This window comes from Rhamphochromis sp. 'chilingali' (genome assembly GCF_963969265.1).
Source record: "Rhamphochromis sp. 'chilingali' genome assembly, chromosome: 7".
NCBI lineage: Eukaryota > Metazoa > Chordata > Actinopteri > Cichliformes > Cichlidae > Rhamphochromis > Rhamphochromis sp. 'chilingali'.
The window spans coordinates 16,769,960-16,791,680 of record NC_137934.1 but is presented as its reverse complement, the minus strand read 5'-3'; the positions used below and the strand labels follow the sequence as shown (position 1 = coordinate 16,791,680).

The 21,721-nt window shown below is 41.3% G+C and overlaps 2 protein-coding genes across 2 annotated transcripts in view; both read left to right on the top strand.

Moving 5' to 3' along the window:
• Window positions 1-21,721, top strand: part of LOC308400016 (uncharacterized protein) — a 44,410-nt gene that overhangs the window by 8,522 nt on the left and 14,167 nt on the right. The window lies entirely within an intron of this gene.
• myf6 (myogenic factor 6) lies at window positions 17,830-19,516 on the top strand. Its single transcript, XM_080887288.1, has 3 exons — window positions 17,830-18,357; window positions 18,986-19,073; window positions 19,178-19,516. Exons 1-3 carry the CDS (start codon window positions 17,851-17,853, stop codon window positions 19,258-19,260), a joined length of 678 nt encoding a protein of 225 aa, XP_080743414.1. The 5' UTR covers window positions 17,830-17,850; the 3' UTR covers window positions 19,261-19,516.

Genomic DNA, 21,721 nt, shown 5'->3' with positions numbered 1-21,721 from the left:
ATCCCTTTTGGGACTAAAATATGACTATGGTGATGAATTCAGGGTGTTAATAACCTTTCCCTGATGGATTTGCATTCCTTTGTCAAGCACTGTTAAGAATGGCTTGAGCAGGTCAGACTGGTGCCAAAGAAAAGCTGAGGGGGAAAAAAGGGGAATCACTGGTCCAAGATGACTCCATTTCCTCCTATTGTTCATCGTCATGATCGTCTTCTTTCCATTTGAGAGCCGTGAAGAAATGACTCAAAACTCAAACACTGGCCCCAAAGGAACTCCTCACTCACAAAGAATGTCCAAATGAGCGCGAGGGTCTCAAACATCAGCACCGCTCTCTTAAAACAATCTCTAAAGGGGCAAACGAACAGACAGAGCTGGCTTCGTTTTCAGCCTGCAGCGGAACTGGGTTGGTGGGAAACTGAAATAATGCGCGATTGCAGTTTAAAGTTACAAGTTTGTGTTTTGATAATTTGACTGGGAGCCAGAGAGAGGTTTAGCTGTAATAGTCTGGAGCCATGCTCTGTGATCGGCTCGGGTATGGTGATTAGCCGGGGGGCTTACAGATCAACCCCGGGCGGCGCAAGGTTTCAGCTCCCTGCTGGCGTAAACTGTGGGTGGCAAGGAGATAAAACACAAGGCAGACTCAGCATTGTTTATGCTGCCTGTTTGTGGTCTGCATCCATGCAGGAGGCATGTGTGTGTGTTGGTGCATCCCTTATGACTCTGCTGTGTAGCATGGGGATGCTAAAACCTCCTACACAAAGACTGAGGTGTAATAACACAGCTTTTGTTTAGCCGCCACTTGCGGCTGACAAATCCAGCTTCCAAAAAACTAACATCCCCCAAAATATGTTTTAGACTCAGGAAATGCATTCCTCATCAATGGGAACAGACTAGCTTACAATATATGAAATGCTAAGGTTTAAAAATTTGTTTGCACCAACACAAAACACATTTTAATCATCTACCTCGACAAACAGGAGTAACTGCTCTCAACTGGAGGTCTGTGGCTGAGTATGGGAGGTCCTTCTCCACCTGTCCCCATGCCCTGATGGACCAGGGTCAGCCACCAGAGAGGTGAGCCACACCACGAGCCCACCCTATCAATGCTAAACAGTGTGAAACAACACATTAACTAGTGGCCTGTCCAAATGTCATCCAGGACAAGTGCTTGCTTTAAAAACGACCTGCACCAATCCAGTTATCTAACTGTGTGGTCTCCACATGAAGTTATGTTTTTAGATATTTGTTGGGTTGTTGTTATAACCTGCCTGAAATCCTCAGTTGGGCAACGGCCGAATCGCTGAGCAGTAACAACTTTAAGCTGAACTAATTTCAAATTGAAAAGAATTTTGTGGTCTTGGTGCATCCTGCATGCCTGCAATTTATGATGTTTCAGTATGTGTCAGCATCAACATCCGAGGTATATTCATTCAAATGCCTTTTGTAGCAATGCAAAGTGAACATTCCAGGGATTTACAGTGCCAGTTTTTTTTAACCTCTGCAATTAGTAGAAGTTGACAGATTTGGTGCATTAATTGAGAATAAATACACTAGAGTTAGCTCTTTTAACCAAAAGATTATATTTAAAGTCAGTCCTTAAAACTGTAATTTCAGATAGATGAAGTATTATTATAGTAAGCACTATACTGCTAAAAACTCACTCACCCATCCAAATAATTGAATTCAGGTGTTCCAAACACTTTCATGGCCCCAGGTTTAAAATCAAGCACATGCAGACTTCTCCAAACATTTTTGAGATAATTGGTCGCTGTCAGGTGACCAGTTAATTCCAGCATGGCACATGATAGGATGCCACTTGTACAACATGTCCAGTTGTGAAAAAAGCTATCACCTTATATCACCAAGCACAATGCAAAGTGTGGGATAACGCTTCTCAGTCTGGCATTCCAATGGATGAATCTGGGTTTTGCAGTTCCCATGACTGCACTGTGCCAAGGGTAAAGTTTGGTGGAGGGGGGATTATGGAGAGGTATTGCTTAGGCAGTGCACACCGTGGACTTGCCATTAGTACCACACTTGCATTCAATAAACCTCCATTTAAATTCAAATAATACTCTATTGTATCTTACTGGGTTTAAATGTGATGTGATTATATTCCCCATTAATGTAAAAATGTGATGAAACAAAGTGCATTTGCTAATATGCTCTTTATATAAATAGTAACTTTCAATTTCTATTTAATCGATTCAACAGATAACGTCACTAGCTACTTTACAGAGGAGGGATATGATGCATTGTTATGGGCTATATCAGCCAAGGGTGTGTAATACACTGTAGTTATTATTGTCTCCACCTTAAACTGGCAATAAACAACCCAGGTCTTGCCAACTTCTTATTGATCTAGAGGAAATAACGCTCAGTGGATGTTGCACCTGAACTTCTCAAGTCCCAGAGCTGTCTCGGTATAGAAAATGCCTGTCTGAGGTTTGCTCTTGTTTTAGTTTCAGCTTTAATCACTCTCTATGTTCACCTGTTTTGCCTCTTTTCCTTCCCCTGGGTAGAGTTTCCACACTTAGTCTGGTTGTTATAGCATCCACCATTACTGCTACCTGAGGAAAGCTGCTGATAGCTACTGGGTAAAAACAAAAATGTTATCCTTTTCCTGTTTTGGCTTCACAATTGAGCCTTCATTTTCCCAGGAGATTTCATACCCAGCGGCAGACAGACGCGCACGGTGAAAGTGAAGCTTTACAGGCAAATAATCTAAACACAGACGGTGCCATTGTTCCACTACATTGTGCAATCAACATTCATATCATAATTACAAGTTAAAGCAAAAATGTACCAGTTTTAATACAAGCATATGAGGCCACGGTTTTGTTTAATGAACATATTTGGTTTCGATTTCTTGAATTTGCTAATAATGCAGTTTAATGGGATTTTTTCTGATATTTGGTACATCTGCAGACCAATGAAGAATCATGTGTCTCTGTCTCTTCTCTGCCTTATTTTTGCTTTATCACCTAAATGCCATTTGAGCCAAAAGGCTAACACTGCTTTAATTAAAGTGCAGAGACCTAATTAAAAACATACTTTCCTTCCATAATTTAAACCATCTGGTGTCTCCAGGAAAAGTGATGCATTGTATTAGTCAAAAGTCACCCCAAATCTATGATACTCAGACGTTTTGGCATTACAAGTTCATTTCTGCAGGGGGGGATTAATATCGCGACACTTTGGTGGTATCGTGCAACCCAAGCCCTCACTACTGTTCCACACATAAATCTCACAGAGCGTGACTAACCTGGTGGTAACAGGAGCTGGGGCTGGCAGTCCCCACGGACCTCGGCCTGCATGTCAGTATTTCAGACCACTCTGCTGTAAGGACCAGCCCCCAGAACCTCCCCGGGCCCCCGGAGACCCTGTGAAACCAAACAATGAGGTCAGCTCTGGGCTTCCATCTCACAGTGAGGATTACACAGACACACATACACATACAAAGAGCTGAAACCACTGAGACTGAACTTGGATTAAGTCATTAAGGGTAACCATTCCCTAAAACCTCAGCCAGGGAATTTCTCTGGAAAAAGATATTCTCTTCTCACAGCAATTGATGTTCTCTCTCTGTGTGAGCTGGCAGGCCTGTCCTGACCTTTATTTTGGATCCACAATTAATTTTTGCAGTGGATTATGACTCATTATATTCACCATTAACCTCTTTTTTTGTTTCTCTGCAAAACCACTGTCTCAGTAAATGCCATCCTGGTTATCCCCCCACCATGGGACAATGAAATGAAATAGCTTGAAAGTTCAGACTGATGCTTTCCTATCAATAATACTACACCCATCGGACCATTTCCCCGCATGCACCTGCACTACTATTACACTCACACAATGAAACTCAAAACCCAATAACTTCCACAACAGTAATACTAGATTTTTTATTGAATCAAACAGGTGGTGATGACCTTCAGGGCCAGTGAAAGGCACAGCACCAAGCATGCTGTAGGACTCGTGTGTTCATGTACATGTGTGGCAGTTTGCTTTAAGAAGACCTTTTGCCGTGGCGCGAGGCAGCTCCGCATACCAACAACACCGACGTGCCTGGAGCGTTCCACACAATGCATGTGCTTAACTTGGCATGCTGCAGAAGCAGAACTATCAGTGCTCAATTACCCTCACTTGTGTTTAGACAGTAATGCTAGTCTGAAGGGTTTTAGGTGTGGAGAGCAACCTGTTGAGAATAATTCATGCGAGTGTCAAAAGGGAGAATCTCGGGGTTCACTTACATTTCAGGGCCACACACATTTCTGGGCCCATTTGTCAACATTGTAGGGATCAATTGTAAATCTCAGTTAATTTATTGCTTTCAACCAAGTCAGAAAATCATAAATATTCAAGTCAAAAGGTGCTGGTGGTTATTTGGGTTATATCATATTATGCGGAAAATATTTGAGATCTTTGTCCTCTTTTTTCAAGATCTTTGAGGTAATTCCTAGAGAAGGCAAAGTAACAACCTCTGAAAGGTGAAAAATAAAGCCACAAACTTGAGTTCTTCAAGGGGTTTCACTTGGTTTAATTCGTGATAGTGTCAGTGAGCACAGAACCACGCTACAACTTTTATTATCCCCCAAAATTGTCCTCACTTCTACTTTAAGACCAGGTAAGAATTTGACTTGTAATTTTTTTGTGATTTCTAATCTCAAAAACATAATTACAACATTAGAATTAATCATCTTGATTTTTCTTTTTAAGCAAAACTCTTTGAAATGTTGAAAGAGCACACTAATCTAACATATGCCATGTATTTTTAATTTTTCACTCACCAGTCACTTCATTAAATTTCATTGTACTCAACTGTTCCTTAATGCAAATATGGTTTAGGCATATTTGCATTAATTTGAGCCATCGGGAACCCTCAAGTTAGCTTTCATAAAGTGGAAAAAAGTTAGCATTCATCCTTCAGCTTCATTGTGCTAATGTGTTTATATTATGCTAACCATAGCTCTGTAGCTAGCCACCTAGCACATCATTATACACCAGCTAGCCCAGCTGCAGTAACCCCACAAAAGTCACTGCTGTTTATTTTTGTGACTTCATTTATGTCGGAAGTGATAGCAAAGCTGTATGTTTTATTTTTTTCAGAAATCCCTCAGTCAAAACAGTGTATATTATGTTTAGGTGGAAACTATCGAGCTAACTCCCTGCTAACTTCTAACTCGGTTAAATTTCATAAAACCTGTTTTCATGGATGCCTGGATGTCAAACTTAACTGTTACACCTGGTAGAGCAGCTACACTGATCATTTTATTAAAGATGAAAGAATTTACACAGTTTTTAAGTTTGGACCCCAAAACGTGTGTCAAGTGTGTGTATTTCAAATGGTTATTGTCTAAAACATTGAAGATCTACTGACTATTACATACTCAAATTGTTTTTGTTTTAAGGCAGATGTGGTGTGTTATTAAAAAAAACTTTTACAACCCTAGATGTAAAAAGATGCTGTATTTAAAATATTATGGCCTTGGTATGCAGTGCATATAGCCATGTATTTAATTAATGTTCACTATTATCCATATTATATCTGCAAAGCAGATATAGATTGTGATATGCTACAGTCCTAATATTATCTACACACACTTCTTTCATCATCCTTGGATATCTAACAATATTTAAGCTCTTAGTGTATCATTATGGAGATCAGAAATAAAAAAAGAAACACGTACAGCCCCACAAGAAATCTAAGATTACTAATTGGAAGTAAAGGATATTAAAATGTGTTTCTTTGTTGCTGGATTGACGATTAAAGCAGTCACACAGACAGTTTGGAGGAAAATGCCTCACAAAGCTCAAGTGAAATAATGTTGACTTTGGATGATACGCCATTGGAAGAACCATCACATCAACTACATTTTTCAATCAGCAGGATAAAGCATCGGTTTTAAATAACAAAGGCTCTTCGTAACAGCTGAGCCGGACATGGCTGTGCGCTTTACCCACTGTGACTTTATGGCTATCGTGTTATTACCTGCATCCAGCCGAAGCTCGTGTGCCCTTCCTATCTGTTGTTTTAATGATAGAACCCCATATAACCAATTATACAGCGCAGCAGTGCTCCTGTTCCCGCTCGTCAACACTGACATTCATCAATATCCTATTAGTTTCTCTTGGAGCCAGACACTTTATCCTGCCCTAGAAAACTCTGCTGTTGTTGTTATTCAAAAGTGTAATTTTCAATGTAACAAAACACGCTTTGTTCTTGGCTGAGATACTTCAGAAAAAAACTAATATTGGTGGATCATTGTCCCTGAGGTTGCCATGACTGCAGTCACACTTGCTGATGATTGGATTCATTTTGTGTTATCGCTGGCTACATCCCCGACTCCCAGAGGCAGTGTGATATTCATGATAGTGATGCTCCACCATATCGTTTACAGGCTCTAACATCAAAGCGACTCGGCAAAAAGGGAAAAAAGAAGGACAAAAAGACGAGAAAGAAATCCCTCAGACTGCTTTAAAAAAACACCCTCTATTTGGATTCTTTATGCAAGAAAATCCAGTTTTTAGAAATGCCTCTCATGGTGCCACTCTCTCATGCAAGGCAATAGTCATAAAGTACATGAATAAGAGCTGAAGGCGAGACAGGCTAAGGCCAGTGGGGTCAGCGCCTCACCTCACTGGCCAGACAAGGGGTTTCATATCATTTGCTGCTGGGTCAAGGCCAGTGCCCCCTCTAACTCTTCATCAGTGGCTCTATCTGGCAGACAGAAGGGGATACAGCCCCAAACACGCACCGGCCAAATGGCAAAAGGCTAATCCATCACTCCCCCGAATGAGGACAGAATCAATCAGGAGGGGCCTTCGGATCACTCCAAACTAAATTGCCATTGGATGTCAGGTGATAAGTCGCACAGGGTCATTCTTAGTGTTTACTACAATGGAGACCTGTTGAAACAGTGATGGAACAACCAAGCAAACAGCTGGCAAAAGCCGCCCACCCTTTGCTAGTGTTTCTTCCTCGTTTCTCCATGCTAAACGCTCTGTATTATTCTTTGCATCCATTTGCAGGAACAACCCTTTAAGCCAGTCCATCAATACCAGTCCATTTGCAAGGGGCTATTGATATTGCCTGACCAGTGTGCAACACTCTCAGTGTGCCTCATAATGTAATGCTCTGAGGTCATAGAGAGTTGGCAAGTTAGCCAGCTTTTTCCCCTCGCTAATTGATGCACTTCAGCCGCTGAGCCTTTGAACTGAATCCCTGCACCGTCCACCAGAGAGAGGGCAGATGCCATCAGTGTCCCCTCCCCTTTTGCCTTTGAAACCCAAGACGCTACTCTAACCCACAGCTCAGGGCACGAGTGAGAGGACCCGTCTGTTAGCTTAGCTGACGAGACCGTTATTCTCTGCTTTGTTTGACCACCGTTGAATCTATAGGCTGCACACTGGAGAGAGCCAGGCCAAAAAGATTAGGGAGATGCTATCATGAGGGCAGCAGGGCCCGTGATACCGTCTGCTGCTGACTGTCTCAGAGTTCCTGTTGGCTCACGGAGAGGAGCCATTGTTTGTTCAAGACTTTAGCCTCGTATGGCACTCTTCCAGACTGTGCAGAAAAGCTCTTAGGAATTTCCAGCCTACGCACTGTGCATTAGAGCACAATGACCTCGAGCTTCCTTACCCCATATTATCAAAATAACAGTAACAGTTTAGCAGATCAATTACACCAACATTTGGTGTAAATATAATATATGTTGCAAATGTGTGAATATATGACGTCCTGTGTGACTGGCATGTAAAGAAAGTGTAAATGAACTTTTTAGCTGGAGTTGAAATGTTTAAGCAGCCTTAAAGTCTTGATTGTAAAGTCTTTCTCTTTAAGAACTCTCTTCAAAATATTAGTATTTGTGTGGAGTAGTTTGATATTTTAAATTATTTCTGTCAGGTAATGAAAATTTAATAAGTATATAAGCAGAAAGAATGAAGTGAGAGTGAGTTTGTACCCGGTCTTTTTTCAGTTAGGCCATTTAATGGTTGCCTCATATATATCTGTGTGTACGGTAGTTTTTTGGGACAGCTGTTTCCAACCATACTGTTCTCATTTGTCCTTTTATCAAAGTCACAGGCAAGGCTCATTTATCCCAAAAAAGGTGGGTTTTGGGACAAGTGTGGCGATCCATGAAGGGGTTATTTGAGCCCAGACCACAAGCTGGGCAAGTGTTTTTTATTGCTTAAAAAAGTCAGAAAAATGACAACAAAATATATAACAAAATGCAAAACATAATGACAACCATGGGTTCCTAGCTGGCAAACCTATCGTGGCAACTTTGCAACCTGGTGTGGACAATTTGTAGCTTTGTACTCTCACCAGGGGGGAATTTCAAAAATGTGGTCTGCAGGTTACTCTGGATTGTGTTTGTGTTGCTCCTGGTTTTTTCCATGGTGCTTTTTGATATTTGATGGGGGGGTTTTTTGTTCTTTTTTCCCATCATGACAAACACTTTTCAACCAACCTGCTTCTACCTCCACAGCCTGACCCTCATCCTGCTCGGGCTGCAAACAATGCCGTGGTTGCATAACTATAATCCTTCAATCCAAAGTGGTACCATTATCTCTTGGAGGCCAATCTCTTTCTGTGGTACATGGTGTACCGAAACACCAAAGCTATAATGCCATACTGGTGCATAATGGGGAGACACGAGTGGTACTGGTTAAGAAGGGATTATATTATGGCCCACGATGAAAAAGTATTATCCCAGCAAAAGAAATTCTGATTAATTCGAATCCATCCAGTTTATTATTTTTTTATTTGCAGGTACGCTGGCCTAGTTTACTTATAGCATGCTTCGTTATGGCTGTATTTACTGCTAAATAAAACAGTTCATGCTTACCTGCTAGCTACTTCATTTACCTGCTAGCCAGCTCGGGTTAGCTATCAAAGCCTTTGCTATCCAAAGTCCACAAAGACACATCTCTTCAAAATAAGCAGTGGTGATCTCAAGTATTACAGGACCGGTGGACTCAAAAGCAGACCATTTTAAACCAAAACAAGTTTTAAGTGCTTTTATTTTAACAGGAGTTAAAGGCAGGGAGACAGGCTAGTTCAACCCAGCTAATAGGTTTTCTGCGCATGGATGCAAGAAGAGAGAACTGTGAAAGAAGAGAGGACTGGTGAGTAATTGTGTTTTCCTTGTCATTTCACACCTGCATTTAACTAGAAGCAGAAACAAGACAACAATGTAATAGACGCAAGCAAAAATCACTCACAATTTGAGAGCCTGATTACCACCACAAAGGTGACAAGCTGGTCCTTTAATCCGAGAAGGTGATGAGACAATATGTAAACAGATGTGCTGACCGAAACTGGGTCAGGGATGCCCCTATACACCTATGAGAAAGAAAACAAAATGACTGTCACAGACTGTGACAATAAATTCATTTTTAGTGTCGTCTTAAACCATAACTTTATTGAGACATGAGCTCTCTTTTCCACTCGTCTACTGGCCTCTTTTTGCAGGCTGACCCTGAAGGTCGAGAAGCTGTGATCCCAGGTGAAGCTTTGTCATCAGGCCCATGACCACAGTACTTAACCTCTGATTGGCTAATTCATATCCCAGGTGTGGAGCTGGGTTATATGCGCTGTGTCCGTCACGGTGCTCAGCGTTTCCTCTCAAGCACCCCAATGAGTTCTGTCTGAGTCAGGAGGTGCTGTTAAGCCGAGGGGGTGCGGGGAGGTGGCGTGCGAGGAAGGGTGGAAAGCTCGGAGAGAAGAGGTCCTAAAGTTCATGTTCATTATCAGTTGTGTTTGTGACCCTCATGTCAGCACTGGTCCTAACTGGATCCGACTTCTAACACCCGCTAGAAGGAGAAAAATCACGGACATGACCTGTGTGTTCAAGACCCTACGTGAACTGTAACAGAACACGATAGGCACGAACGTTAGAGTTTTAGACAGTGCGCGTAGAGAAGCCCTAAAGAAACACGGGGAGGGAAAAGTAAGATAAATACACTGTTACACAACTTTAGCATTCATTAACCTAATCAAGCAAAAACGAGTCACTGGATAATGTGATATGCAAAGAGGAATGCATGTGTTTTTAAGAGAGTTACATATGAGAGGGAGAAATATTTCTGTAACAAAATATTACTTTCAATCTGTTATTATTTTATTCCAAAGATAATCTGTTAATGTGCAGGTTCTGTCTTTACAAAAACAGACAAATGAGATCAGCAGCACCTTGGTGTATTTCATTTTCTCTCTTTCACCTCTCCTCCATTGCTTGATCAATTATTCACAAAGGAAAAAATGTCTCTGAAGTGCCACTGGAGGAGCTACTGTCTGTCCCCTTTGGGATTACATCTGACTTTAATATGCTTAATATCTGAGGTGCTGTCAAAGTGTGGAAGTTCCTTATTAAAAATTTATTCTTCTTGAACTTCCTGTGATTTTAAGCAGTTTTTTGATGTTTGACTCTATCAGACTGATACAGTGTTAAACTTATTGTAAAAGAAAGTAGTAGAAAGCTTTCTGATAAATATATTTATAGAATAATTTCACATTTGGGGAAATATGTGGATTTTTTCCCATCTCAGCACAAGCAGCCCCACTTAGGATAAAGGAAACCTCTAACCTCATTCTGTCCAGACCTAAAAGATTTAAAAGAAGAAAAAAAAAGAAAGAGGAAAAACCTGCCAGCAGTTCTGAAATTTACTGACACATCTGATCTTGCCTGATAGAACCACATCTTTAGACCTATGATAAAAGCCATGAAATCTTTTGCTGTGCCTCAGGTAGTGCAGCAGGTTGTCTGCCAATCTCAAGGTCAGTTTTCTGATCCCCAGCAAGGTACTAAACCCTGGATGTCCCTGATGCATCCACTGGAGTGTGTGTGTGTGTGTGTGTGTGTGTGTGTGTGCTACTGGGTTCAAATCCACCAACCTTTTGCCTCAGCAGGGATACGTTTTAGAACAATCACAACCCTAAATTTGATAAACAGAAGAAAATGGATACAAGTCAAAGAATGTAGCCATTGGGACTCGGTTAAGGCGACATGTTGAAGTTCAAACTGAGCATCAGAGTGAATATTGTTGCTGAGCATGTGCACGCATCTTCTGATGACTGCTTCCACATATCATCCCGTGAAACAAGTGATGCTGTCGTGTCAACAGTGTTTGTAGCATCTTGTTGAATCTGTATTACAAGGAATTAAAGTCTGGAGGCAAAATGAGCTCCAACCCAGTCCTAGCAACGTGTCACTGAAGCGTCCAGTGAGTGTATAACAAAGCTCTCAGGGAGCTTGTAGATAAGTGTATCCCACTCTAACAGTGATTAAAACAGCTGATGTCAAGAGATGTACCTGAACCTTACAAACACTACAAGTGATTAACATTTTTCTGTGCTGGCTCCCAGATTAACCCTGACAACATCTGCTCTACCTTTTGAACTCTTTAAACAAACAATATATATATATGAAGTGTTTATTGGTCATCTTTAAATGTGCTGATGATCAGACTGTGTTACCTATTGACAGAACTTAGTGAGCTAAGGTTTAGTGGTAGAAGTCTGCCTTCAGGGCATTCTGGAAGAAAGGTTTCTTTAAATCGTTTTCAGTTTTCAGACACGGTTTGGTTAGATTTAGGCAGCAGACCTGCTTGGTCGATTTGGTGGTTTGCATTATAAATATGCCTGTTGAACAATTAAACACATGAGATAACTCTGCCTTTAAGGCTTTCTGCCAGACACGCTCTCTAAGACTTTGTTAACCTGACTAAACTGCTACTGAAATCTGAAAATAACAAAAGGAACTTTCTGCCAGAAAGCCCTGCAGGCAAACTTCTCCCATGTGCCACTGATTCACTCTTTCTGCTGTGATGAGCTAACAGTCTTTGGCCTGTAGCTTTGTATTAAGTGGACAGACATGAGTGGTTTTAATTTTAATTGAGCTAAAGAAGAAAGTATATGGATTCCCCAAGAACATCAAAGTGTACCTTCAAACAGGAATGTCTCACTGCTGAACTGCTGTACAATGACCTTTTTATTTACCACTGAAAGACAATCTCAAGAAGCAATATGTCATACAGACATTTTAAACACACCCATTGTGTCTTTACACACAGATTTTGCCTGTTACGTGTTCAGACCGCAGAGCTGACGCCTCTGAGCCTCTTTGGATTCCAGGCAGATTTACGCTTCGTGCAACCCATCCTGACTGCATCGTCTTCCCTTAGAGGCCTGATCTTCTAGTGTAAGTTTCTGCCCCCCCTCCCCCCCACCCCATCCCATGATTCTCCCTGACAGCTGAAGCGTCAACCCCTCAACACTGATGGGAATTTACGGTCATGTTCAGGATGCGCAGTAGGCCAACCCCTGGGGGGAGAATACACGATCAGGGCACAGCAGGGACGCGACTCCGTTCACCTGGAGGATGAGTACTTTTCATTGCGGTGCAATAATCGAGGCAAATTAAAGTCTGAAATGAGTCTAATTTTAATTTATATTCTGTTCATGAGACAATTTATTTATAATCGTCATTCATTTATCACTATTCATCATTTTTCTTTTTCATCACGACTTTGTGTTTGCGTGAAAATGACAAAGCAGCAGTGACAGAGACACAAAAATTTACCGTGGCTGACAAAACATACCCAGACACCAAATACCTACCTCGCACACACACACACACACACACACACACACACACACACACACACACACACACACACACACACACACACACACACACACACACTTTCTATTCTATATCGTATGTGTCACCTCTGCTGTTTGAAAAACTAATAATGAAAGCTATATTGTTTCTGACAAGTGACTTCGCCTTTAAAGTAAAAGCACAAAAGAAATCTCATGCATTTGCAATATAGCATGTAGAGCAACACACACAGCTTCTATTTTAACACAGCTGCATAATTTAAGCATTTTACTGGATTATGTTTAGCTTTTCTAACGAGGCTTTATGGATACGAGCTGTTTTCTCCCTGTGACTACAAAAAAACATATTCTCAAAATTCCAGTGATTAACGTCAAAATTTTATTTATGCCATCAAATGTCATGCTCATACAAATATTTGGCATGCGGCTTTGTGAAAGCATGTTTGAATGTGTGTTGGTATGTTATAGATATTTCTTTAATGTATCCTGTCATCTAAAGTGTGAAACACTTAGATTGAATTCAAATTATCTGGCAGTAATTTAAAAAACAAATGTGTGAAGGTTAAACCTGAGTGACTCAAAGACAGAACACAAGAAGGTGCAACAACAGTTAACGTTCAGATTAGGGATGGGTATCGAAAACCGGTTCTTGTTGAGAACCGGTTCCCACTGTTTCAATTCCTTGGATTCCCTTATCGATTCCAGTCGCCCCGAATGACGTCACCACGTTGCGGAGCGTCATTTACCCGGCAGGAAACACGGCGCCAGCGGCTCAAATGCTCAAAAGTTTGGTCATACTTTACGAGAACGGATGACAACAGGGCAACTTGCAATACTTGCAAAGTAGATATTTCATTTAAGGGAGGAAACACTACGAATATGCAAAAGCATTTGTTCACAAAACACGCGATGACCTTAAATGAATGTCGTGTTTTTAATTTCGCTCCGGACTCATGAATCTCAACCCAGCAGCAGCGGTAACGTTTGCACGTCCTCTCCCGTTAATGCGGCAGGTAAATAATCAACTAACAGTGCATACGATGTTAGCTGCCTTATTACAAAACCTGCCATTACTGTGCATTTAGGTGACCGTGATGAGACAGACAGAGTCTGGCTCAGATGCTGGCAGTTCTTGCTGCAGTCTACCGGTAGCGTCTCCTTTCAGGCCAGGATAGACGAATGTCACCGAGCAGTGACTGAGTTTGTGGTCAAAGGCTTGCACCCATTTGCCACAGCAGATGCCCCCGATTTCACTTTGGTAAGTGAATGTGTTTAATTGTAGGCAGGGACATTTCTGGATATTCTTGTGTAATTGCTACAGAATAATTTATGTTATACTTTGTTATTGCTACAGAAGAATATTTATTTTATTATTTTACATTTACTTTTTTTTTCCTGGGGACCCTGTGGCACCCCATTGAAGAGCCGTAGGCTGTGGATCTCTTAAGATCTCACTGTTGGGTTTGTAAGGCCATGTTACTCCTAAATTTCTATCTTGTTCAAAGAGAAGATAAAAAACAAAGTTCTAAGCTAATCGACTTTAGTGTTCTCCTTTTTTAAAAATAAGAATCGATAAGAGAATCGATAAAGAATCGAATCGTTAAACAGAATCGAAAATGGAATCGGAATCGTTAAAATCTTATCAATACCCATCCCTAGTTCAGATATTGGTCATGTAAGGTTTGGGTTACATTTAGGTCAGTATCTTTGGGCAACGCAAGACAGGGGAGTTCCCAAGTCTTCTTAAGGTGCTGAGCAAGTGGCTCAGTAAGAGTGGGTCAGGCAGATTCACAGGTCTGGAAAAGTCAGATAGTAAGTATGAGGAGCATGTGGAACAGAAAAGCAGGTAAGTAAGGGAAAGGTATTAGCAGCCGGTGAGTAGAAGAACAATCATATAAGTAGAATAAGTAGGAGGGCTGGGCTCATGTGGAGGCAAAAAGGTGTCCCTGCCTGACTCCTCCTTAAGCCACGCCCACTCTTAGAGGACACACAACCGCCTACAGCTCAGGCATAACAGTATGACCACCCGCCTAATATTGTGTTTGTCTGCCCTTAGCTGACAACAATGCCCTGAACCATTGAGCCATTAACTCTAGTAGACACCTAAAGGTGTGCTGTGGTATCTGGCACCAACATGTTAGCAACAGATCCTTTAAGTCCTGTTAGTTACACGGTGGGCTGCTGTGGATTGGGATTGTTTGCCCAGCACAGATGTTCAAGTGAACTGAGATCTGGAGAATTTGGAAGCCAGGTTAACAGCTCAGACTCATTGTTGTGCTCCTCAAACATGCCTGAGCCATTTCTGCTATGTGCAGGTGCATTATCCTGCTGGTAGAGGCCACACCGATCAGGGAATACGGTTTTCAGGGTGTACATGGTCTACAACAATGCTTGGGTAGGTGGAATGTGTCAAAGTAACATCCACATGGATGGCAGGACCCAAGGTTTCTAATCAGAACATTGCTCAAAGCATCACCCTTCCTCTGCTGGCTTGCCTTCCTACCATAGTGCATCCTAGTGCCAGGTGTTTCCCAGGTAAGTAACGGAGATGCACCCTGCCATCCATGTGAAGTTAAAGAAAACGTGCTCCATTGAGTCAGGCCACCTTTTTTCATTGCTCCATGGTCCATTTCTGATGCTCATGTGTCCGTTGTTTCAGCAGTGGACAGGGCTCAGCATGGGCACCCAGATAGATCTATGGGTTTGCAGCATTTTTTCATACATGTCTATGGAAAGAGACAACCAGAGGTATTGCCCCCTGCTGGCCATTAGAAGAAAATGCAGATTTAAAACATTTCCTCCAGATACAAAGGATTGCTATAGAACCTATGGTTACTCTGCTGTTTATCACAGAAATCATATCAGTTCAAAGCCAATATTATTGATTTTTTTCAGTTTGCATATATTTATTGGTTTGTAAACTATACAAATGAACACTGCAGTGCAGTATAGCTCTCAAATTGACTTTAATAGTGTCTTTATTGGGGTTTAATTATATGTGTTGTTGGGCCAATTATTTAAGGATTTAGAGATACTGTGGAGTTCTGAGAGCTACTCATATACTGAAGCGAGAACTTAGAAACTGACAATTACAATTTTTGGAATAACTGAGCCAATATGTTCAAGTATATGTGTAGAAGGTGACTTAGAGATGTTGTGTTGACTTGTGGCAGTATTTCAGACATCCTGTCAAATGATGAAAGGCACTGGTGACTCTTTAAAAACAACATGACAGAAGCTGGGAGCTGAAGGGAAGGGACTTCCACATGCAGGGTCATATAAAACCCCCACATGTGAGCTGGCTGTGCAGCATGCTTTAGTACACACCACCAAGGTCCCAGTGCCTCTTCTGCTCTTAAATCTGATTCATTCATTCATTCATTCATTCATTCATTCATTCAAAAAAAACAAAACACCCCTGCTCTTTATGTGTCTCTCTGCTCCGCAAAGAAGCCGACAGTTATCTGGATGCATGTCGAAAGATGTGTTTGTTTTTGTGTCTCAAAGGCTGCCGCAGCCTAATGAGATCATCTTATTTCATTTCAAAAGACAAGGTCATGCAGTCACTCAAAAATAGGAATCCCTCACATTCCTGCCTGTGAAGTTTCCAATCACAGCCCTTTGAGTTTGGAGGAAAAATGCCAACAGGCAATATATCACCTCTTCACAGGCTTTTATCTCTTTTATGAATCTGAAATGACTGAGCCACGTTTCTATTTATATCATCGAGTTGAGACATTTCTCAAAGCTCTTTTGACTGTGCGCATTCCCATCTATTTATGTTGAGACCGCATACAACTTACAGTTGTCCATACTGTCTAAAATGAGCACAACAAACTAGAGTTAAAACAGCAGCGATATGGTTTATTTGAAATAATCTATTATGATATCTATTGTTGTTTTCTGATTTGCTGATCAAATCTGGCTTTTGTCATGGATCCTTAAAGTAAACAGAATAACATGTCATAAATAAGAACCACAACTGGGTTTCCAGATTGCAAAATATTCAATTTGGTCAAATTATACACAACCCATCATGCAACCTGATTTTCTCTTTTTTGGGTTTAGAAGTTTATTAGCTTCCTTCCTTCATGTGGTGTTTCCAAAAAAAAAAAAGAGCTCCAGGGCATCTGAAATAGCCTTAAATTTGTTTATTAATTGCCGCCACAGTAAGAACAGTTGTAGGTTCAAACTTGCCTGAGGCCTTTTTTTTCCAGAAGTTTGCATATTCTACTTTTGTCTACACAGGTTCCTCTCACAGACCAAAACTGTTGCCATGCCATTTTAAGTTGTAACTCAATTGTCTTTACGTGTGGATTCGAGTGTGTGTGGATGTCTGTGTCTCTTTGATGGGCTGTATGGTTGGCAGTGTTCAATGCCTCTTGCTCAGTGAAGGCTTCTTAATCAACTTAAAGCCCTTTCTTTTTTGTGATGTCGTCAAATTCATAGAACAAAATTTAACTAGCGACTTCATTGGCAGTTTAAGAGTGAGAATAATTCTTCATGTCAGCTGGTATTGACCATTACGAAGGCTTATCAGTTAAAGAGACTGAGAATTGAATGAATTTCGTTTGAAGATGCCCCATGGTTGACGCCTGACGCCTCCAGCACTTTGTGACCCTCTCAGTGGTTAAGAAGGGTGGAAAATGAAGATTATGGAAACTCTCCACACTCTCTTTCTTTAGGTTTAAGAATCAGATTTTTACAGCAATGATTCCTAACCTTGATTGCCATGTAATCCTATTTGGAAAGGATCATTTTCAATCATTCATTCGTACAATTAAAACTATGCTGCAGACATAGCAGTTAAAGACACTTTTTACAACCCAACCTGGCAACACAGAGCTTTTGTCCAGTTACTTAAAAACACACTAATGAGTTATTAATAACTATTAATGAAGTGTTTTGCTACAAATTAGAGCCCCCTGTGATGTACGGATAAAAGCGAGAAACAGTAATCTCTCTATCCTGTAACATTTACTTTTTCATTGTGAAATATCATAACGCACATGCACCTGTTATGAAACCTGAGGGGACATTTCTGTCTGTACAAAGTCAGTATGTTGTGAAGACCGATTGAAAAAAAAAAAAAAGATGGTTGTTGCAGTGTGGCAGCCAAAGTGTTGGATAGAGTTTCACATTCTATATATAATCTGTTGACTTGTGTCCTTGCTGCTCTATTTAAATGCCAGAGACCAGTGTGAATACAGAGTGAGGAGCGCAGCAATATGATGGACCTTTTCGAGACCAACAGTTATCTTTTTAATGATTTGCGCTATCTGGAGGAAGCAGATCATGGACCACTACAGCACTTGGATATGGCAGGGGTTTCCCCTCTGTACAATGGCAATGACAGCCCACTGTCCCAAGCGGGTCACGATAATGTCCCGTCCGGTGGGGAGAGCAGTGGAGAGGAGCACGTCCCCGCGCCTCCGGGTCTCCGGGCGCACTGCGAGGGTCAGTGCCTCATGTGGGCCTGTAAGATCTGCAAGAGAAAGACGGCTCCCACGGATAGACGTAAGGCTGCGACCCTCAGGGAGAGGAGGAGGCTTAAGAAGATCAACGAAGCCTTCGACGCACTGAAGAGGAAGACCGTAGCCAATCCCAACCAGAGGCTACCCAAAGTGGAGATTTTACGCAGCGCCATCAGCTACATAGAGAGGCTGCAGGAGCTGCTGCAGACGCTGGACGAGCAGGAGAAAACCGGATCTCCATGTGACGCAAAAGAAAACAATGTGAGCGAGTATACCAACCTGAAGAGGAAACTCCTCATACTATTCACATGAATGTGTAAATCTGTGCATCTGTGGATTTCAGATTATTCCCCACCCGATCAAGAATATCCCAGTTTGGACTTTTAATGTGTTTGTGGTGCTCATTAATGACATTATAACGTGAATGCTTATTACTCTGTGCCACACTGATTTTTTTAATCTAGCAGTGTGGTTTTCACTAATAATATAATTACAAATTTCTCACGTCGTGGTCTTTGAATACTTTTAATTACTTTCTTATTGAATGTTGAATGCTTCTCAGTAATAGCAGCCTGTTTCTGCAATAATTTAAAAGTTTTTTCTTCATATTACAGGCAATAATATTTAATCAATTCGCTCTTATTTATGTAGCCCCAAATCACAACAGTCACCTAAAGGTGCTTTACATTGTAAGGTAAAGACCCTACAATAATACAGAGAATCAAACAAACTCCTATGGAAATGCACTTGGTGACTGTGGGAAGGAAAAACTCCCTTTCATGAGGAAGGAACCTGGCTCATCTGCCGTGACTGGTTCGTGGTGAGGGAAAGAAAACAGGATAAATGAGGCTATGTGGAAAAGAATATGGATAATGTGTGTTTTTTACAGGTGGCCGGTGAGTACCACTGGAAGAAATCCTCTGAGGCTTGGCCAACCTCTGCTGACCATTCCACTTCAGCAATGAACCGCAGAGAAGGTACACACCTTGCACACTACCTTTGCTTGAAGTCAGGTGTAAATTCATTAAAAAAAGAGAAAAAGAGAAAACATCATGTGGTATCATAAGTCCTTTCATTTTAGGAGCCAGTGAGTCTTCCGCGTCCTCCAGCCTCCTGCGGCTGTCCTCCATCGTGGACAGCATCACCAACGACAGCAGTCAGTGAGGACGTCTCAGAAAACTGAAACATTAGCAAACTATCTGACATTTTCAATATGATCTATTCTGATCATCTGTGAACTATTTTTGCTATACTAAACCATTCTGACTTCTGTTTGTAAGTACTTCATTTGTACAGGAAGCGCAAAAGATTTGTACATATTTTATATTGACATGAGGTTTAGATGTATTTATTTTGTGTCCAAAGGCTAACCTTGGCTTTAAGGAAGCTGAAATTCTCTTTATTTAATGTACACAGCTGACCAACAAAATAAATGACTGAGTTCTACTATTGCAGTTGTGCAAACCTTGGTATATTTATTTGCAAGGGCATGCCAGATTGGTGTTTGCAATCCATTGTATTTTGGATGGAACATCTGATCCTTATTAGTTACTCAGGACTGATACTCTATTAAACCCTCCTTTACCTTCAGAACTGCCTTAATCCTTCATGACATAGATGCAGTTGGTACTAAGCAGCCCAAAGCATGCCAAGAAAATAACCCCCAGACCATTACACCACCACCATCACTCTGAACCTTGGATACAGCTCAGGAGAAATCAAGACTCATCAGACCAGGCAACTTTTTCCACTCTTCTCTTATCCATTTTTAGCGATTGCTGGCAAATTGTAGCCTCAGTTTCCTGTTTTTATTTCCTCCTGCTGTGATCTGTCCAAGGTGTACCCTGTCTCTTGCCCTAAGACAGCTGGGATAGGCTCCAGCGGAAGTGAATGGATGAATTTCAGTGGGCCTCCCCTGTCTTGTTCTCGGGCTCTTTTGCCACCTCATTTAAAAATGCCCCTGCTGGTTGCATTAAAAAAACCACAACAATTTAAAAAAAAAGCTATTTGCTCAAGATCTGCCAGTTCCGTTAACATTCAACATTCTACTAGAGGTCCATATAAACCATTTAAACTGCCCTGAAACATTTTGCTGCTCTCTCTGTTCCAACTGGCATCCAGCAGGCCTGAGCCCACAACAGTAACTCGAGTCTCCTCCAAACACAGCGTGCCTCTGCTCTCCTCTCCTATCATATGTTGGGGACGTGGAAACTTGGGTTGCAGGCATAAGTGCAAAGCCCAGCAGGATAATGAAGTTATCTGAGCCATTAATTCATCATCGCTAGCTTCGTCATCTGGTGGCAAAGCGTTCACACACGAGCTATTTAAACGTGTGACATGATGCTAACGACATGGAAATCCACCGAGTCTTGTATTGACATGATAAAGGGGTGTTTGTTGATGATGTTGGGGGGGGGGGGGGGGGGGGGGGGGGTGCACTGCGCTCCTTCAGATCTTAGCAGATGACACAGAGCCATGGTTGACCTTTGAGACTCTGCCTCATCTCTCAGGCCTGCAGCCGCACACACAGATATGAACACACAAAGTGTCTCTCGTGCACACATGCCAAGTTCATAAGGAGTTAAAGACCTCGATGAAATATTAAGCCAAGGGAGAACAATGCATATCTCAAAGCTTTGATTTAGCAGTGGTGCAAAGACAAACAATTTTACTCAAGTAGTGTGCTTGGAATCAAATTTGAGGTGTTCCTCCTCTAACTTGAACACACTTTTTGCTATGTTTAATGACTCCTTTTCAGTATCTTCAATAATTCATTAAAAACAACCAGGAAGAAAGTTCAGAGGTTTGGAGGCCTTCGTCTGTTTGGTGTTCTATGTATTTTAAGTAGTCTGAAGTGTGTTGAGTGACTGGTTCAGGATGCCAATACGCTCTACAAAGCTAATTAGAGGGACCTTTCTTCCCACAGCTGTGAGGCTTTTTTCATTCTATATTTTATGCCAGTGTTTCCTCTCATTAAGGCACATCATGTACACATGTCCTTTTATTTATTAACTAGTCTAGAACAGGTAATTGAATTGAGTTTGTTTTTAATATAGTGGCTCGACAATTTCCAACAAAAGAAAACCTGCAGCGCTCTTACAAGATCTGTTGGTTTGTGCGTTAGTCTTTCTAGCTTTGGGGCAGTGTGTGTTTCCCTATCTACACAACACCTCTACCACATTTAATATAAAGATACCGGAAATCTTTTTTACTTGAGCATGCATAGGTGCACGTTCTGGATAAAGCATAACACTCATGGTTTTTCTTTAGCTACTTGAGTGTGGATTAATAAAAAATACTTCAAAGTTCAAAGTAAAAGTTTGTGCAATATTACTTTCACAGTACTGTGTACTTTTATTCCCAAAATGAAGTTAACACTTCCAGAACCAAACTAAATTAAAGCTGGTAAACATACACTAATGCAAGGTTCTGTATGATATGGTATTATTCAGCATGCATACATCTTATACTAAATATCCTTTTTTTTCTGTAGAAACCAGACAGAAATCCGATAGCGCTAACAGTAATGTGATTTTAATGGGCTCCTACTCACTCATTCTGATAGCAGTGATACTTACTTTGCAGCTCATATGTGTAGCAGTGGATGTAATATCTGTTACAATGG

Bases quoted from the DNA above. Each gene is read 5' to 3' on its own strand.
- myf6 (XM_080887288.1), top strand. From the start codon at position 17,851: ATGATGGACCTTTTCGAGACCAACAGTTATCTTTTTAATGATTTGCGC. The intron at 18,358-18,985 runs GTGAGCGAGTAT...TGTTTTTTACAG, and splicing joins GTGACGCAAAAGAAAACAAT to GTGGCCGGTGAGTACCACTG. The intron at 19,074-19,177 runs GTACACACCTTG...CTTTCATTTTAG, and splicing joins AGCAATGAACCGCAGAGAAG to GAGCCAGTGAGTCTTCCGCG.